The sequence below is a fragment of the Oxyura jamaicensis genome, chromosome 3 (assembly GCF_011077185.1).
Source record: "Oxyura jamaicensis isolate SHBP4307 breed ruddy duck chromosome 3, BPBGC_Ojam_1.0, whole genome shotgun sequence".
Taxonomy (NCBI): domain Eukaryota; kingdom Metazoa; phylum Chordata; class Aves; order Anseriformes; family Anatidae; genus Oxyura; species Oxyura jamaicensis.
In genome coordinates, this window is record NC_048895.1 from 70,993,937 (window position 1) to 71,011,525 (window position 17,589).

The window sequence follows — 17,589 nt, forward strand, 5'->3', positions numbered from 1 at the left end:
ATTACTCACAAAATATTACAGAAGTTGTTTTATCTACTGTGTATATAATATAAATCAAAAGAACATGAAGTGAAGGGTATCTAAGTAGAGCTCAATATTTTGGTACTACATATAGATTTTTGGAAGTTGAGAATTATATTACAAGAAAGTTTTCTGAGCTCCTTTTGAAAGAAGAAACTGATACTGACTCATACTGGTTGGAATCTTTCCCTTTGAATGTCTTTCTGAAAAGCTAAATCTTTGCAAAACTGAATTTTTCTTCAATGAAGCAGCTAGTCTGCTACACTTGTGTAAATTCACAAACTACAGATTTTCCACCTTGGGGCAGCCTTCCAAATATGCTGTCACAGATTGCACATTCACAAGATTCTCCATATCTGGACATATCTAGACTTCTGAAGCTGTCTAGGTTTTCTACAGCTTCATGAATTCTGGAAATATTTTGAATTAAAATAATGTGTTCTTTTAATATCTTTAAACAAAAAGTCCTCGTCTGTTAATGCACTCAGAAGGCATCTAGCTCAAACAGAACCACACTGTTCTGTTTTGGGGACCCGGTGTGGGGGTATGAAACCTGTTGAAATGAAGAAGTGTTCAGAACACACATATTTTTTACTCTTTTATGTGTTTTGTCATAATTCTGATCTCTTTTCTCTTAAAAAGAGAAACAGATATATAAACAAATGATACTGCTAGAGAGCTGTTTGTGTCTCTGATAGGTACAAGTCTTGCCTGTTGCCAGGGCTTGAAAAGTGCTTACAATTCCTAGAAGGTTGATTGGGGGCTTTCATGGATTGGGAGGCTGGAGTTTATGAGGGGAAAGCTGGCATGTTTTAGACAGTTGGATTTAGTGGTGAAGTATTTGTATAAAAGGATTTTCTCCTGATCTGCTTTTTCATGTCTTTATTATGATTTCATAACTGTAGGAGACTTGAAGGAACTTAGTAGTGTTAAGGGAGCAGATGATTCTGAAGAAACCACTAAAATGAGAGAAGAAATAAACTTTGAAGAAGAGGGTAGTGAGGTAAAATCTGACATCATCCAAGAAGGTAAAAAATAAATCTTAGCTACCCTAAGCATGGCACTTCATGCCTTCACAGTGTCTTGCAAATTAAAAAGTGAAAGATATTTTTTTCTTATTTACACTTGTAGGACTATCTTAATTTTTTTCTTGTTGCTGATACTATGATTTTAAGAAATGAAATAATTTTGTAGTTGAAAATATATCTAGGTTAACTCATTAATACCATTTTACTATACAGGGAAAAAGCTCCCACCATTTTTTTTAGGAGCTAAATTTGGTGTTTCAGTTACACTTCATGTTTTTATAGCATAAGGTCATTTCAGAAATTTTTCATAGGTAAGGGAACAAGTGTACATTCACACGCACACACAAAAAACTAACTGAAGAAAGAGAGGATCTAAATTCAAGAATGAGATTTTTTTGCCAGTTGAATATGAGAAACTTAAAAGCATGCTGAGTTTTAATTAGTTGAAATAAATAAACAAAATGAAAAGTTTCTTTTTTTTTTCATTTTTCATGAAAATTAAAATAAACAAATGAAAACAGTTTGTACGCCTGACGTGGTTTCCAAATACTAGGATTTATTCTCATACAGAACAGACTGACATTTTGTCTTAAGTGATGAAAATAGATTATTAGGTGGATACAATTAATAATGGACACTATTAAATATGTTTATAAGGATCTAAAATTGAAATAAATGTGGAAAGTGAGGTAGTTTTTACAAGTTCCTTTGCCTTAGTAAAAGGAAAACAATTGTTCCTTCAGTCATGTTGTTCCTTTAAAGGTATTCTGTAACAGCAAAAGGTATTAAAGAGATCACTGAAGAAATACCTGTTTCTGAATGTGGGGAAATAGATTATAGTGTCTGTAGCTACAATAAATGTAAAGTCTATATATAATTTTTTCCAGTTGATTGTTTTTGTGGGTTTTGTTTATTTATTTTCAGAATAGAAACACTTAGAAAGCTGTTGTCCCTTTCCCATGAAGCTTGTAATGTGGAAGAAAAAACAACTAGTAATGTGTATATTTGTGCATGTAAAAAAAAGCAATACTATCACTGAAAAATATTGGCATAATTAAAGAAAGTAAATATGACCTTTTTGCTGATTATACTCCTCACATAATAGGTACTGCAGTTACTAAGAACAGTTCTTTACCAAACTATGCTATTGTTTTATCAAATTAGTATGTAAATTGTGAAGTAACTCTGAACGTTTCTTAAAAATTTGTAAGCAATTACAGTTCATTGTATCAGTAATTATTAACATAATATAAGTATTTTGTACATATTAGGGAATTCAGGCTTCTTGATTGTTGATATACATATTGTATTAATTTTTAAATTAATCTGGTCAACCTTTTGATCTAAGAATCAAAGAGAAATCAAATCAAAGGAAATTCTCAGATGCTGCAGCTGCTTGATAGTTCTAGTATACTAAATGTTGTTCCATTCATATTGAAAGAATACTTCATTTAGCAGTAGAATACACTGCAGAGTTAAAAGGAATAAGAGAGCAAATCAAGATCCTAAAAAAGGAATGAGAGCAAATCAAGATCCTTAAACTTATAATTTTCAGATATTCCCCAGAAATGCATTCCGAGGGACAGCTATTTGATTCTTTCTCAATATCACTATTGCTTAAAATGACTGCTACACTGTACTTATACAGTGGCTTCATTTACTTGGCAAGCAGTTGCTCCTTATTAGAGGAAACATGTATTTTAGGAAGTTGTGAAGTTCTTAAAAAAATCTATATTGTTAGGAATGTCAGAGATAACTGCTGACCACCCAGAAGTTCAAGCGATGGTAGAAGAAGCTGTAAAAAGTGCATCAGAATCTGAAGTTATATTGTCACCTGAAATATATGCCGAAACACTGGAGAGAGCTATTGCAGAGGTAAAACTACAAGTATTGCATAGCAAAGCACTTTCTTTCTAAGAGCAGCCTCTAACAGTTCATACATTATTGATACTTATATTCTGAATTTTACAATTTGAAAGATCAGTCTAGTTCATATCACACAGTCTGAAAGCTTACATATGATTGATGATAGACTGAGCCAAGATCATGAAAGACAAATCATTTGAAGGCTGATACAAACTGTTACAGACAGGGAGAAATATCTCAGAGAAGTATCCCTGTATGCTTACCCTATTCTTACACTCTTAGTCCCTGTTCAGGAACTCAACATGAGATACAAGAGTCTGAAAAGAATTGTATTTGGAAGTTTATCCAAGAATCATGAATTGTTTTAAATTTATGCGCTGTTTTGTAAATCTTGAAACTAGAATATAAATTATTTATAGGCAGCCCTAAAAGTTACTGACATAATAATCTCTCTTTGTTCAAAATGTTTTTATTGCATTCAGATATATAAAGTTATAAATATCTTACTTTTTATTAACATGAAATGATAATAGGGAAAGGGTGATAACATTTAGAAAATCATTTTGTATCATAATCTTTTTAAACATATCACAGGCTGTTAGTCTTTTTATATTAATGAACGTAAATGTTAGTGTTAATTAACTTTATGTTAATGAACATTTTATAACAGCTCATGAAGAAGAACAAAGACAGGTTTCCTGGTGCTCCAGAAAAAGGAGGATGGGTAGTGGATAATTACCCTTTGTCAGAAGATCACTGGTCAGCTTTATCAGAAAAAGGACTTTTGCCTGACACTGTTGTCTGTCTGAAGGATACAGAAAAAGATGGTTAGTAAATACACGCTAATGGAACTTAGCCTTTTCTGTTTTCTGTGTTGATGCCTGTAGATAAAGCACACTTGCAAGAAAACCCAGTAGTTGTATTCTATTTACAAAGTTTTGGGAATCTGTAGAAAGTGAACAGAGAAGGAAGGATTTAGTGGATCAACAAGGGTACTCCAAATTTCTTATAGTTTAGATTAAGGGAATTAAGAGAATTGAAAACAGGAATGCTTTACAAAGCAGTAAATGCCTTATATTTACAAATCTATTTACATTCTCCTCCTACTTACAATCAGTAATAATAGTAAATAGCACTGGACTCTTGCAAACTTTTGTATTCCATGTCTGGCTGACTGCTAGCTTCTAATGTGGCTCTTAATCAATTTTCTCTGCCTGTGCATTGGTTTCCCTGCTTGCAAAACCAGATTATAAATTATGATTTTTTTCTGCTTAAGAGAAAAGTGGGGAGTATCTATATGCAGACGTATCTTGTTGCCCATCCTGAAGACAAAGAAATGTAAGGAACTATTTGGCCAGGTTGATAAAATAGCTTAATATCCATGAACGCAGAGGAAGGGATTTTTACTTCAGGGTTTCAAACAAGAAGGAAGGTTGGTACCAGGTATGAAAAATGAAACAGATTCATACATTGTTAATAGTTTTGCTTGCCAAATCATGTCTTAATCTATTGATTGATTCATACCACACAGCAAGTTTCATTGCCCTGTGACAATCATATATAATCATTACTTGCTCAACCCAGTCTGTTATCAAAATGTCTTTCAGTAGTAGAAACTGCCCCTCAGGAAAGGAATGTCAATTCACATTTAACTCAAAAAAACTTAGTAACTGATATTAAAATCAGTCAAAATCACTCATCCTTGAAAATGAAAACAAACCTGTGCAAACATTGCTTACATAGTTTATGTAGACCAGCTTTCCTATTTAAAAAAAAAAAAAAAGGCTTTTCAGAAGCATGGCATCTTGATCAGATGATCAGCTAATCATCCTTACAACTCAGTACCCAAACTACTTGGCGATATGACTTTGTGAAATTTTGTAACTTCTTAAACACCTTAACGAAAATCAAATGTGGCTGGAACTTGTATACATACTAAAAACAGGCTGAAGATTTCTATGAGAAATTTCTAGATCCACTGCTTGTCAAAAAATCATATTTGTTGTTCCTGTCACTTAAGATTAACTCATCTTGGGTAGTTCCAGAAAGAACTTAAGGACACATTGCATTTCCATGCCTGATCTTTGCCTCCCAGAAATTTCAAGAATATTAAAATGGTCATGAACGTAGCTTCTGGGATGCTGTGCCTTGTCATTTCTTCCAGCCACAGAAAACACTTTAATGCATGTAGTTGGCATGTAGTAATGTGAGGTTAATGTGGTGTCTTATTTGCAGTAATAAACACAACAATATTGTGATATGTTAACACAGTGTATGTTAGTTAATACTAAATAACAAAGAGCAGGAGTTAAGTTCTAGCCTTTTCTGCAGGGAAAGGACTGAGGTGTGATAGATGCTTTCAGAACTATGTTAAATTCTGACAAGTGAAGAACAAGTTAAGAAATTAGTGAATTAACTGGATAAAGAAAAGGTTCTCTAGTCGTCTTTATTATAGATCAGACACTTTGGGAATAGATAATTCTTCATGGGAACCATGTTGAAACTCATCAATAATAATTGCCCCTTTTTCTTTTTCTTTGGGGAAGGGAAGAACTTGAAGTCCATGGCAGAGGCTTCCAAATGAAGACCTCTCTAGTGTCTGCAATGCACACCTTTCTGCCATTGCCACTAGTTTTCAAAACACCTCTGGATCACTTGTTCTCATATGGACAATCTGTTTTATCCTCTTGGTAGCTCTCTCTTCTGTTTCTCTAGTCAGATAGCTGGAAAATTCTTTAAAGCCTACGTGTAAGCCTTTCCACCTAGAAGTGAGACAGATCTTCATGAAACTTAAATTTTATGCTTACAACACCAATGTTAATTAACTCTATTTGAACTAACACTGTCATAATCTTTATATTACATAGGAATAAAGACTGCTTTCTTAATTGCACTACATTTGGTCCTAAGTTTAACTAGATTTCAATCTTGGAAGGAAATCACCATTCCCATTTTTAATGTTTCTAAGATGATAATGAGACTATACGCTAATTTTATCCCTGGAACTGTATCAGACTTTCATATGAATCAATGTCTTTTTTTTTTCCCTCTCAGAGTTTCACTCACAGGTGGTATGAAATGAACTAACTTTAAATGATAAAACATATTTTTACTGTCTCAGCTTGAAACAAGTAATGTGCAAATTGAATACAAGACATACAATTTGTACTCTAAGTGAAATATAATACTGGCATAGAGATTTTCATAACAGACTTTAAATTACATTAAAACAGGACACTGCAAGAACATTGTTCTTTTAACCAGAATCAGATGAGCTACCTGACAAACCTGCTCTGTTAGCAAATTTATTTCTGGTTAATACCAGTGGTAGATATTCTCAGGTCAGCCACTTGGAAATTAGCTAATTTATTAACCATTATAATAAATTCTTATAAGTTCTTGCTCAATTTGATCAAGTGATACTGAAATAATTTGTGAAATGTAATAATATTGATCCTTTAAGTGAGAAACAACACGTGCTGGTATATAAGGAATAAAGAATGGTTGAAATCATAGAATCGTAGATAGTATATTAATTGTGTTTCATCTAGATGTTCTCAATAGGTTGATTCAATAATTAAAGCTGCTTCACTTTAGTTCAATGTCATTTGGATTCTGAATAATTAAGTAAATTAATGCTGTTTGGCATTGCTGCTTTTTATAACACTGTGAGAAGACACACAGTCAGGGAAGTACATACCTGGGCCACCAGACAAAGCCACTGAAAACTCTCACTACCTGTTTGCAGAAGAATATCCAGATTATCTAAATATCAGTTTACAAACTACATTGAAAAAAAAAAATCCCATTACTCACCCTCCATTTTTTAAAATTACACATATTAGTTAAGAATCTATGTCAAATATGTACCATTCACACAAAATTATCATTTATTTCAAATTGACACAGGCTCAATGTTCCTAACAGTTAAATAACACGCTTGAGTTTACTTAGAAATACATTTTATGTGAGTTGACAATAGTGACCACATGAGATTTGGGAGGAATAAGTATGGATAAGGTGAGGTGAAAGAGGCAAGTTCCTAATGTCTGCTAGAAGGTTTGTCTGCAAGTGTAACTTTTTGTTTATGGCTGTTTCCTTGAATTTAGCAATTTAGTTTTATTTTGTTCCTTTTTTTCCCCTTTGGACAATTGATTTATTATTGAACTCTTTATTTGATTCCTATATTTCCGTCTCTAAATAATAATATGGTACTAGAGTTTACATAGCAGTTTGAGTCACTACTTTGTAAACTATTCCCTGAGGTAGCCTAAACTAGTACGGCTCAACTGTTGGAAATATATTTCAGCCACATGGCCATATATCATAAATCTATTTGCCAAAGTTAATAAATCAGTTGAAATTCTTCATAGGAACAGTGTATTTCTTCCTTTCTGTCAACCAGCTGTAGTAGTATAGGTATGCACAGTCTTTAGATTTTTATTGGAATGTTTTTCATTTGTTCCTTCATCGTTTTCTTTGTATACATCCAAACAAAATAAATGCCAGAGTAATGCATGATATATGGAAATATACGATAAATCATTTCAGTGCTCTGTCTCCTTATTGCCTTCATCATAGCCCTCGAATACCCCAATGTCAGTTTATTAGGTGCTTGAAGTTGAAAACAAAGCTCTAAAACATTATAATAACATTTCAGTGGTATATATGCCTTTTCTGGTCTTTAAAAAGAAGTGGGAAAATTGCTTATTATTTGTTAAATAATTTTTCTAACTCAGCTTTAATTTTATACAGCTGCACAAAACTAATTACTGTTGTATAATTGTACTGCAGGAGGCTGTATACTACGCAGAACATACTTAGCAAATAAAGATGAAATTAATTCAAAGATATTGAGAAGACTAGAAGATGAAGCATTAGAAGAGAAAGAAGCAGCAGCAGCAAGGTAAATTATACTAAATATTTAAACATATAGTGATCACAAGAAAATTCAAGCCTTACTTTGAGTTAAAGATTATCAGTGCATTTATGAATCAACAGAAATTTAATAAAAAAGCACCTTAAGCTTTGACCTGATGGATATAAAGTAGTCCAGTATGTGTTAACTTTGAGGGTTATCTTAGATGGATACATGTGGTGGCAGAAGATTATCTTGCTAAATGCATTTTCATTAGCCTTCCACTAGCCCAGCCTTTTGAGACAATGATACAATAACATTTTAGGTTATAAAGTATCTTTGATTTTTATTTTGTATGAACCAAATTATATTTCAATTCTGAACAGTATTTTTCCACATACTTACTTCAATTTAATATATTTACAATTTGCTATGTTCATATCTATACAAGTCTTTAAGATGAATTATCTTTTACTCACAGAAGAGAAACACAAGAGGAACTGATGCTGGAAGAAGAACAGCAATCTCAGGAAGTTGCTGAGGAGAAAGGTGAAAGTGTGTATCATTCAACTTCTATTTTATCCACGTATGTGTTCCAAATGATTTAGGAATTTGGTATTTATGCAGATTTTACAGTTTTGATTTTCTTTTTACATTCAGCATTTAGAAAAATGACTTCAAATTACTGTCTTTGCTTCCTTCACTGATTCAGGCCTATATTTCTATGTGGCATTCTTAATGGATGTTGCAGAATAAAGATGTTTATTAAATCAGCCAGCACAGTTATGGTTTTCAATAAATGTGAAGAGCAGAACTCTTTATTTTCTCTCTAGTAACTTTTCTAAGTGGGTTATTAACTGTATTGAAACTTCATACTCATGAAAAATCTGTATCCCCTCACAAATTAGAAAACTTTGTTAGAACTTAGCCAATGGCTAATCAGAAAATCGCAAGACTATCTGAAGATGTTTTATCCTCCAAGAAGCTCAGCCTGAAACAATTCAAGGGGAAGATTGGCTCTGTTAACATGTGTTAAGGATTGCTGAATCCAGTAGCAACATATATTACAAATTGCTGAATCCCATATCCCATTAGAGGTGGGGCTGCTGCAGCTCTGTGTCCCCAGGTCCAGCCATTAATGAGTCTGAGCATTTATTCCCAATTCTCCTTTTATCCTCTTCTCCCTCTATTATCTACATTTGTTCCTCCACAGTCCACTTTGATCCCTTCTTCTCCTTGCTTTGGTCCTTTTCTGAAATGCCTCACATAATATTATGAGTCTCTCACAGTCCCAGACTGCTTTTCCTGGCATCTCTTAATGAATCTCACTCCCGCGTAGGCAGGGAGAGCCTCTCTGGTTGACTCCTCTTCCAATGGCCCTGAGGGGAACCAAGTCAGGATTATCTTTGTTCTGATTAAATTATCGGGATTCCCCAGTCTGTTATTGTTCCTCTGCTCCTTTCTGTTTATGGAGATTATCCTTTAATAACAACAGAAAAGGAAAGGAATTATGTGTGTTACATGGAGTCTCACCTCTAATAATAGTATTATTAAAACATTTTGAGTGTGTATACTTTCATTCTATCATTGCTTATTTCTATATTGAGCAGAAAAGCATATTATTTTTGTTTTGCTACTCTTTACATTTCCTGTAAGATCCTTCTTTTATACTAGGATTGTGCTATACTTTGTTTCCAACAAAGAGAATGTAATTGTCCTGGTCAGAAGTGAATAATCTATGAGGAGTGAGATTTTGAGGGCAGGCTAACTGTCACAAACCAGTTGGAATTTTGCACCTCAGACAATTGTATCAGTTGTGTCAAGATTTAGAATTAATTCTGATTAGTTTCAACATTTTTGAACCTCAGCGGTTGAAAAAAATGTAAGGTTGAATCTTCCTTTTTACCTTCTTCAGTCACTGCCTAATTTCTTTGAAGATTTTGCTGTCTGATTTAAATCTGCTATCAAGGTGAAGTACCATGCACAAGTATCTCTTTCTACATTAAGAACCCAGTTGGGGACTTCAAGGGATTTTCTTCTGCTATGGGGCAGCTCAATGGTAGCTCAATGGTAGCCTAAGTTATACCCTACAGCCTGGATCAGAAATTAAAAATTGACATACATACTAACATTCCTTTTTCTTTTTTCTTTCTTCCCCTATTTTTTTTTCCTCAGATCTATAGAGCCTAGACTTCCATTCCTGTCTTACTTTTGAGTATAATATACTGGTTTCTGTCAAAAGATATAGTGGCCAAGCTTATATCCTATGTTGTCAGTATGCCTCATACACACTTTCTTTCATTGTCCAGTGTGGTATTTATTTTATTTATCTATAAAAAGGACTAAGACGTAAAGGTAGTTTAGGATATACTGAATTTGGTAACTTGTTTTAATTTTTTTATTAGATAACATTTTGCCTTTCTCTGACAAATACTCTTTGTTCTTTCAATTAAATGTAAACTTGAAAAGATTTCTACATTATAACTTTAAAAAAAAATCAAATAAAACAGATAGCTCTTCTCCCATGTGGTTTCTAAAGTATTAAATATAAAGGGTTCTACAGATATACTATATTATTTCTCTCAAACAACAAAGTTCATCTTAATTTTGAATATATAACTCATCTTTATCTGAGTACATCAAAACAACAATTATTAGTGACAGAAGTAATAATGTCATATACACACTTGTGCTATTAACACGTGATAAGTCCTTGTTCAGGGAAATCATGTTTTCCTACGCCTACATTTGATTTCAATAATCAAACACTGACTCACCAAAAACACTTCAGTCATGCTGCTCTTAGCCTGACATCTGTTTTATTTCACATGTAGTGCCATCAGCACACTGACTGCAGCTCTTTTCCCATGTGACATGTCTTTACAAAAATATAAATTAATTATATGTTCACAGTCCTTTTTTTATAGCAGTTATGGTAGTAAAATGAAAACTCAAAAAAAAAAAAAAGAAAAAAAAAAGAAAAACACTGCAGAGCCCCAGTCATGCTCTTTTGATGTGTCATATAAATAAGTTGCATTTCAGCAACTGCAATCTTTGTTACCTCAGTGTTGAATTAACTGGGATTTGTTTCAGGACTGAACATATTCAAATTTATAATATTGTATGTGTTTAAAAGGAAAAAAAAATCTAGTAATGAACAAGGTACTTTCATGTCTCCTAATGAAATTAAAACACATAGAGAAAAATTTTGGCTGAATTTATCAAAAATATTTAACTAGGCTAGGAAGCGAAGTTCAGTGCTGAAAATGTCTGGTGAAGGTATGCCAAAACAAAATTACACAGGACTTCTTGTAGTGTCTAGATGCAAATTATAGCCCCATGTCTTTTTCAGGTTTCTTATTCTGAGCTTAAATTATTTTCTCTTTTTTTTTTTTTTTTTTTTCTTTATTTATCGTCTTTAAGTATTTTTAGCAGCTTTGCATGAGTATGGATTTATTTATACCATATGACAGCTATATAACTTCATGAGAATATAGAAGAGTTATACAGCTTCAGGTGTTCATTCCAATGCTCTGGAGCTAAAATCTGGCATATTTCTTTCCTGCAGTGTTTCAGCAATAAAATATCCCATACAATTGATCTTGTCCGCTGAAGCAAGCAGCTGTCATAGTTTAAGACTATTTTCTGTCCTTTATTTGTTGGCCCTGCTTTTCTGCCAGAGATTATCCCTTCCTTAGAGCAAATTCAACAGGAACAAATGTATGCATATGCCTCAGTCAGTGTATCTCAGTGTGGCGTGTTACTATAATCCCATTTTCCCTGTTTGTTTGTTTGTTTGTTTTTGCTACCTCTACATGGAGGCTTTTCAGTGACAACAGAGATTGAAGAAGAAAAGTTTATTAATCTGTAGACAGGGGAATAGCAAATCACTTGCACCACAAACTTCAAAGCAAGCTGTAGTGATATTAACTTCCCAGGAATGGTTTGTTCAGCCTTTGAGCATTATTGCATGGTCTTCAAAGCCACTTTCTGGTCTCCTTCATAAGCCAGACACAATAATTACATTATAATACCCGTAATAACAGCATTTTAGGCAGAAAAATTCCAGACTTTCAAGCAGAAAGGTTATGAACAGCTTATCAGTTAAATACCAAATTTCTTCAGTTTTGAAAGTTTTTGGCATTTTATTCAGAGAAAAAAAAAGGCTAAGCGATATTGGTAAGTACAGCTATGCATCTCTTCTCAGCAAAAAGAATGAAAGCCTACGATTTGAGCTATCAGCCTCTCTGAAAGCTCTTGTCAGTTTCTGAACATCTGTAAGAAAAAGGACATCTCTGTTTGCTTTGTTTGTTGTCTTTCTTGTTCCCATACAGCACCAATCTTGTAAATGAAATCTCAGAAGTATTCAGACACACTGTAAAAATCAGACATGCTCAGCTTCTCTTCCACAGCTATTTCTAATATCTTAAGGACTGTCTATGACTGTGTTATGTATGCATGTGAGGGTTTGCACAATGACAGCCTAAACAAAGTGTCTTCCATTTTGCACGTATTTTTCTGCATGTCATTCTCCTCTTTGTGCATATTACAAACTCTTGATTTCTTTAATACAGAGCATCAAAACTCATTTTGTTGGACTGCATTCCTGTGAATATCAAAAGGAAATAAAGAACTAGAATTAGTGAAGAATTTTCTTGATTTGACACATGCAAAAGGCTGTAGGGTTTTGTCTGCTAACCATATAAGAAGATGCTTGTTTATGATAAATTTAAATATTTTTGATACTGCATAAATCAGAAATTCAATTTGCCAAAAAAGAGTTACATGGAAGAATAAATGCCATAATTTCATATTTTAAAATATATCCTTGTATAATATGATTTCAGTTTTGGGTAGTCATAATATGTTTAGATACCTTTATGGTGTTTTACTGCTAAGGGCATAACCAAAACAAGGCTTGTAGAAAAAGGTAGTATTCATTATTGACCAACTCATACAGTCAGAAAAATTATACCAGCCTTCAGGTATACAAGCCCTTCTTCAAGTCAGGATCACTGCCATCCATCAAGAGCTGATCTGTAGAACACCGAGTGTGTTCTTTTGGAAGGTCATGTTTTTGAGCATAGTTTGAACACAGATCACGTAGCTTATAATGAATTTAAAATATTCTTACATGAAAGAACTGAACTAAATACTGTACTTCTCTGCTTCACAGTATTGTAGCATCTGATAGATAGTCTGCATTTCTGCACAGATCAGGTAGCTGATTGTAAACTGTTTTGCTCAGTATGCAATACCTAAGCATCAAAGAAACTAACACCTTTTTTGCTGGTGATCAAATGTAAGTTTTGCAGTGTGATCCAGACATATCTTTATTTCTCTAGTGCCTCAATCAACCCTCAATGGGTATGCTAAAGCTACTAATGATTTTATCTGTGCCTACAGAATTTGAGGACAATGACGAGCAGCTTCCACCTGAAACTGGGCAAATGTCTCAGGAACAGTCCGGTGATTCTGCAGGTTATAAAGAAGAATCTGATCGTGCAGGTTGGCCTTGTAGCATATATAATCTGTCTTTCTTACTTGTTAGTATCATGAATTGTATCCTTTTCTACATTTTTTTTCTATATTTGAAAAATGAGCTGTAAATATCATTCCTTAACTATTTTTTTTTAATAAGTTTATAATGGAATAGTCAAGGTGAACTTATTTTAACATTTATAAATGCAATTAAAGGCATGTAGTGATTTCCTGTTAAAAAAATAATGTACCAGGTAGTATGCATTTTGAAAAACAACAAAACCCCACTATTTCCACTGCTGTGTCCAGTCTAAATACCAAATTAATAAATGTGTACAGGGATCTATAGAAATAACAAGTGAGGCGTGCTGAATTTCCAGGTTAACTTGACCTGTCTTCAGAAACAATGAGTGCTCTTTACAGGATGAAGTGATAAGTGAAGGAAATCAGAAAAAAAAAAAAAAACAGGTTTGTAAGTCACTATCATGAATTGTGACAAAAAAAAAGAGAAGGGAGCATGAGGGAATTAAAAAATTATATCAAGTATATCAGGAATCCAACTGCAGTATTCACAAATAGCTGCATGTGATCTTAACAAATCCCAGTTTTACAGACCACCTTCAAATTAATAAAAATATCCACATTAATCTGAAATGACTAGTCCATTCTCGGCAGCAAGAAATCTTGGGGAAAAAATGGGAATGGATGAATTTGAACTTTGGATGTAAATAATGGAAATATGTCCCGTATTCTTTCTAGTCATCCATTGTCCTGTTTCATGTTTTCCCATGGAGTTGTGTTTTCTTCTTTTTGGTAGAAGGCACAATTCTACAGCATGTGGAATGCCATAGAGCCATTACCTAATTAAAAGAAATAAGAAATACATCATAGCTCTCTCAAAAAAAACATTTTGAAGGCAACTCATCTTAAATGAGGACAGTCTCTTTTAGTATTTAAAATTAACATTTTAGATTTTATCTATTAGGAGATTTAGAATATATCAAAGTCCAAGAGACAAATAAATCCAACATAAAACGTTTAATGTTAAATAGCAAGAGGTTAAATATACATTATGCTTTTTGCATCACCTCAATCCTTACACAGTGGAAAGAATCAACTTAATCTGTAGACTGAACAGTTTTTTACCTAACACCATAATTCAGTACACACAATATAAGGTTGCCTACTAAGTGCATTTCAATGTAATTAGCTAAAAATTATTTGGCAGCATATATGTATAAGTAATAAAAAGTCTTTATTAAAAAACTGCATGATCTGTTTCAAAAAGACAAATGAAAACATGTTCAAAATGAAATATGTATCAGTTTCAAGGAATGAAAGTGTCACTGTTATCCCACATTTTGCTTGTCTATTTTGATAGTTAAACCCTTAACGAAGAAGCCATGTTAGCTTCTGTTCTCTCTGTCTCAGCTTTGGCAGGGTTTGAGGGGAGGGAAGGACTTCTTCATCTTTTTTTGTTGTTGAATATGGACTGAGGGCAGAACAAGTCATATCTAATACCAGCAGAACACTGTAAAAATACATTAAAGCCTCTCCTTCCCCAGTAACTCACTTGGAGAATGTGGGGGCAGAAAGCCTTTGAGGATTGTTTGTCTCTATGGTAACTACGCTCAGTAAAAGCAAAAATGACACAGAGCAAAAGAATATGAGAGACTGTGGTATAGACATGCCACGTGAAAGCTCCAGATTTAGGGGTGTGGGGGATTGTCTCCTATCACCTCGGTTATAAAGAAAAGAAACTGATTAAGAACAGCACGGTTAGATTGACTGACACCCACTCTGCAGGAAATGTATTTGGATCTATAGATCCAGTTATTTTTAAGTCATTACTGTCTCTTCAAGATATTTTTTCTTGATTATGTTTCTTTCTTCAAAAGTCTTTTCGCAGTGAATCACCTCTTTAAGCAGAATATTGTAACTCATATATAATAGCAAAGGTGCAGTTACCTTACTTTAAAGTATTTTCAGTATTCTGGGTCCCCAAGACCAAGTTTGAAAAAAGCCGAATGTCAAGGAGGCAATGTTTTTTATCATAATGATGTTCGAATACCAGAGCCAATACAAAATAATATTTGGGTTGTAAGGTTTTGGGGTTGTCTCTTTTCCCTAGGAATGTAATCTTTTTTTTTTTTTTTTTTTTTTTTCTTTTGTTACTTCTCCCCTCTTTTAAACATTTCTTCAATTTGCCTGTATAATCTATTAAAAACTCCCTAAGTATGCAACAATTGCTGTTGTATAAGATTCCTTAAGCAAGAAAACTTTCTGGTAGAGGTAATATGACTGAATTATGTGTCTAGAGTAGAGAATCAAACCTGGAACATCATAGTTGCTTGTCATCATTTGATAAATGTAGCCTACCAGAAAAGCTACATCATGAATTGTGAGTGTTCCTGAGATTAAGGTTCATGTGGGAAGACCTCTATTGAGTGGATTTGTTACCGTGTTCAATATTCTCTCTCAGATGATGCCACATATTCATTTAAATCCATTATTCTGCCTGTGTATTTTCAAAATTTCATGACCTACTTAGAACTGAGAAGTTTTTAAAGGGCAGGACTCTAAAAGATGCTCTGTCAAATGCTAGATCCAGACAATAAGCATTACCATCTTCCATACGTTATTACTTTGAATAGGTCTGCGGTTCACAGGGCAGCACATGTGATTTCTTCAGTGTGAATGTGCCAGGGATAATGTGCAAAAAGCAGTTAGTGTAACTTAGTTATTACCGTATCCTTTGCTTATTTTCTTGATATCTGTGTTCCTAGTGGAATCATCATTACATAATGCATTACTGCCAGCCAGATTTATACAGATTTTACCCAGCTAGATGTCTGTCTCATTTGGAATACATCGCTGTAGACTGAAACATAATTAACTGTGGCGTTTATACAACACATTTTAATGTACATAAAAAGGAAGGTAGTTTCATGTTCCTATTTAGAATCACAGGAGACAGCAGTGCCATTGCAGGGAATAACTAATGTGATGAGATGAATGTTTAGCTTAGCAAAAAGAAAATGTTTATAAACGTTTTCAAGAAAATAATCAATTTCTAATTCAAGATTAAATTACGTGAATTCTGCATGGTATTTCTGCTTAATGATATGCCCATTTGTGCTTTCAGACTAAAAATCACTCAAATGCAGGGAAGGTTAGCCACTGAGGTGTCAGTCTAACAATTATGTGCTGTTCAAAGCTGTAAAAAGAGGATTATATATTAGATTATATTATAATATAATTTAAAATATATTTTATAATTTTATAAATTTTATAATAAAAATTATAATATAATATAAAAACTCTTTTTTAATGTTTTCCCTGCTTGCATTTTTAAGAAAATGGTCAAAGCTTTTAACATACTAAGCATTATGTAAGTCTTTCAGTTTTAGTAATACCTTTTTTCTTTTTTTTAAGGCTGACCCTAATGTTGCTTGTGTCAAAGTCTGTTCCTGCTCTCAAAACAGGACAGAAACACGAGGAGGAGGGAAAAATTATGGCAAAATAGAAAACCACACTGTCCCCTGTTCAAGCTCTTCCTAGCAGCTTCATTTCTGGCAAGAGACAAACACAGCATACAGCAAGGTTATAGTAATATCAGACCATTACAGTCATTGCTCTCAACTTCTTTTCTGTCTGTGAGCTAAAGAGAGTGATGTCAACCTTGTTAAACAGAACACAAAAGAAAAATGATAGGAGAAAGAAGAAAATCAGGGTTGAAAATGGTAGGAAGGTAAGGAAGGGGAACAGCAGCAACACACTGCTGCTGCTGGAGGCTGTGGTATAGTATGGACAGAGATGCTATCTAGGCACCTCTGTCCCTTCTAGCTGAGACAGAACTTGGTACGAGGACTTTCAGGACCTAACAAGGTCTACATGGATAAGAAATGCAGCCCTACAAACTGATAAGTTTCTCCTTCTCTGTTGACGTGTTCTCCTACTGTGAATAAGAAGTTTTTAATTACCTCTGGCTTTTTCAGCAAATGGATGGTGTTGGAAGCAACTCTCTTATTATTTTGCTCACCAACTGTAACATATTTGGTATGGCACCATACATGCAGTTTTTGTCATGTTTGTCATGCATAGTACCTTGAATTTCTTATTTAAATCAGTGCTTTTTTTCAATTTCTAACTTCATGAGAAAGCGTTATGAGACAGGCTTGGACAATGTTAAACCATTGAAAGTATACATTTCTACACAACTTATTTAAGATATTGTCTTTCCTTTACTCATTAAACTGTGTTATTGTATGCAGATGTGGATTCATTATTTTTTTTTTTTTTGGTGAGTTTCTCAGTTTAAGCTTCCACAGAGGG

At 33.6% G+C, this 17,589-nt stretch overlaps 1 protein-coding gene across 6 annotated transcripts in view; it reads left to right on the forward strand.

Annotated features, from left to right (window-relative positions):
* The window catches only part of AK9 (adenylate kinase 9), a 66,982-nt gene that overhangs the window by 19,273 nt on the left and 30,120 nt on the right, over positions 1-17,589 (forward strand). For all 6 annotated transcript variants that reach the window (XM_035323184.1, XM_035323187.1, XM_035323186.1 and 3 more), the window contains 6 exons: positions 927-1,049; positions 2,791-2,924; positions 3,586-3,742; positions 7,710-7,821; positions 8,255-8,328; positions 13,180-13,281. In XM_035323184.1, the coding sequence (XP_035179075.1) occupies positions 927-1,049; positions 2,791-2,924; positions 3,586-3,742; positions 7,710-7,821; positions 8,255-8,328; positions 13,180-13,281 (702 nt within the window). The remainder of the gene's footprint in view (positions 1-926; positions 1,050-2,790; positions 2,925-3,585; positions 3,743-7,709; positions 7,822-8,254; positions 8,329-13,179; positions 13,282-17,589) is intronic.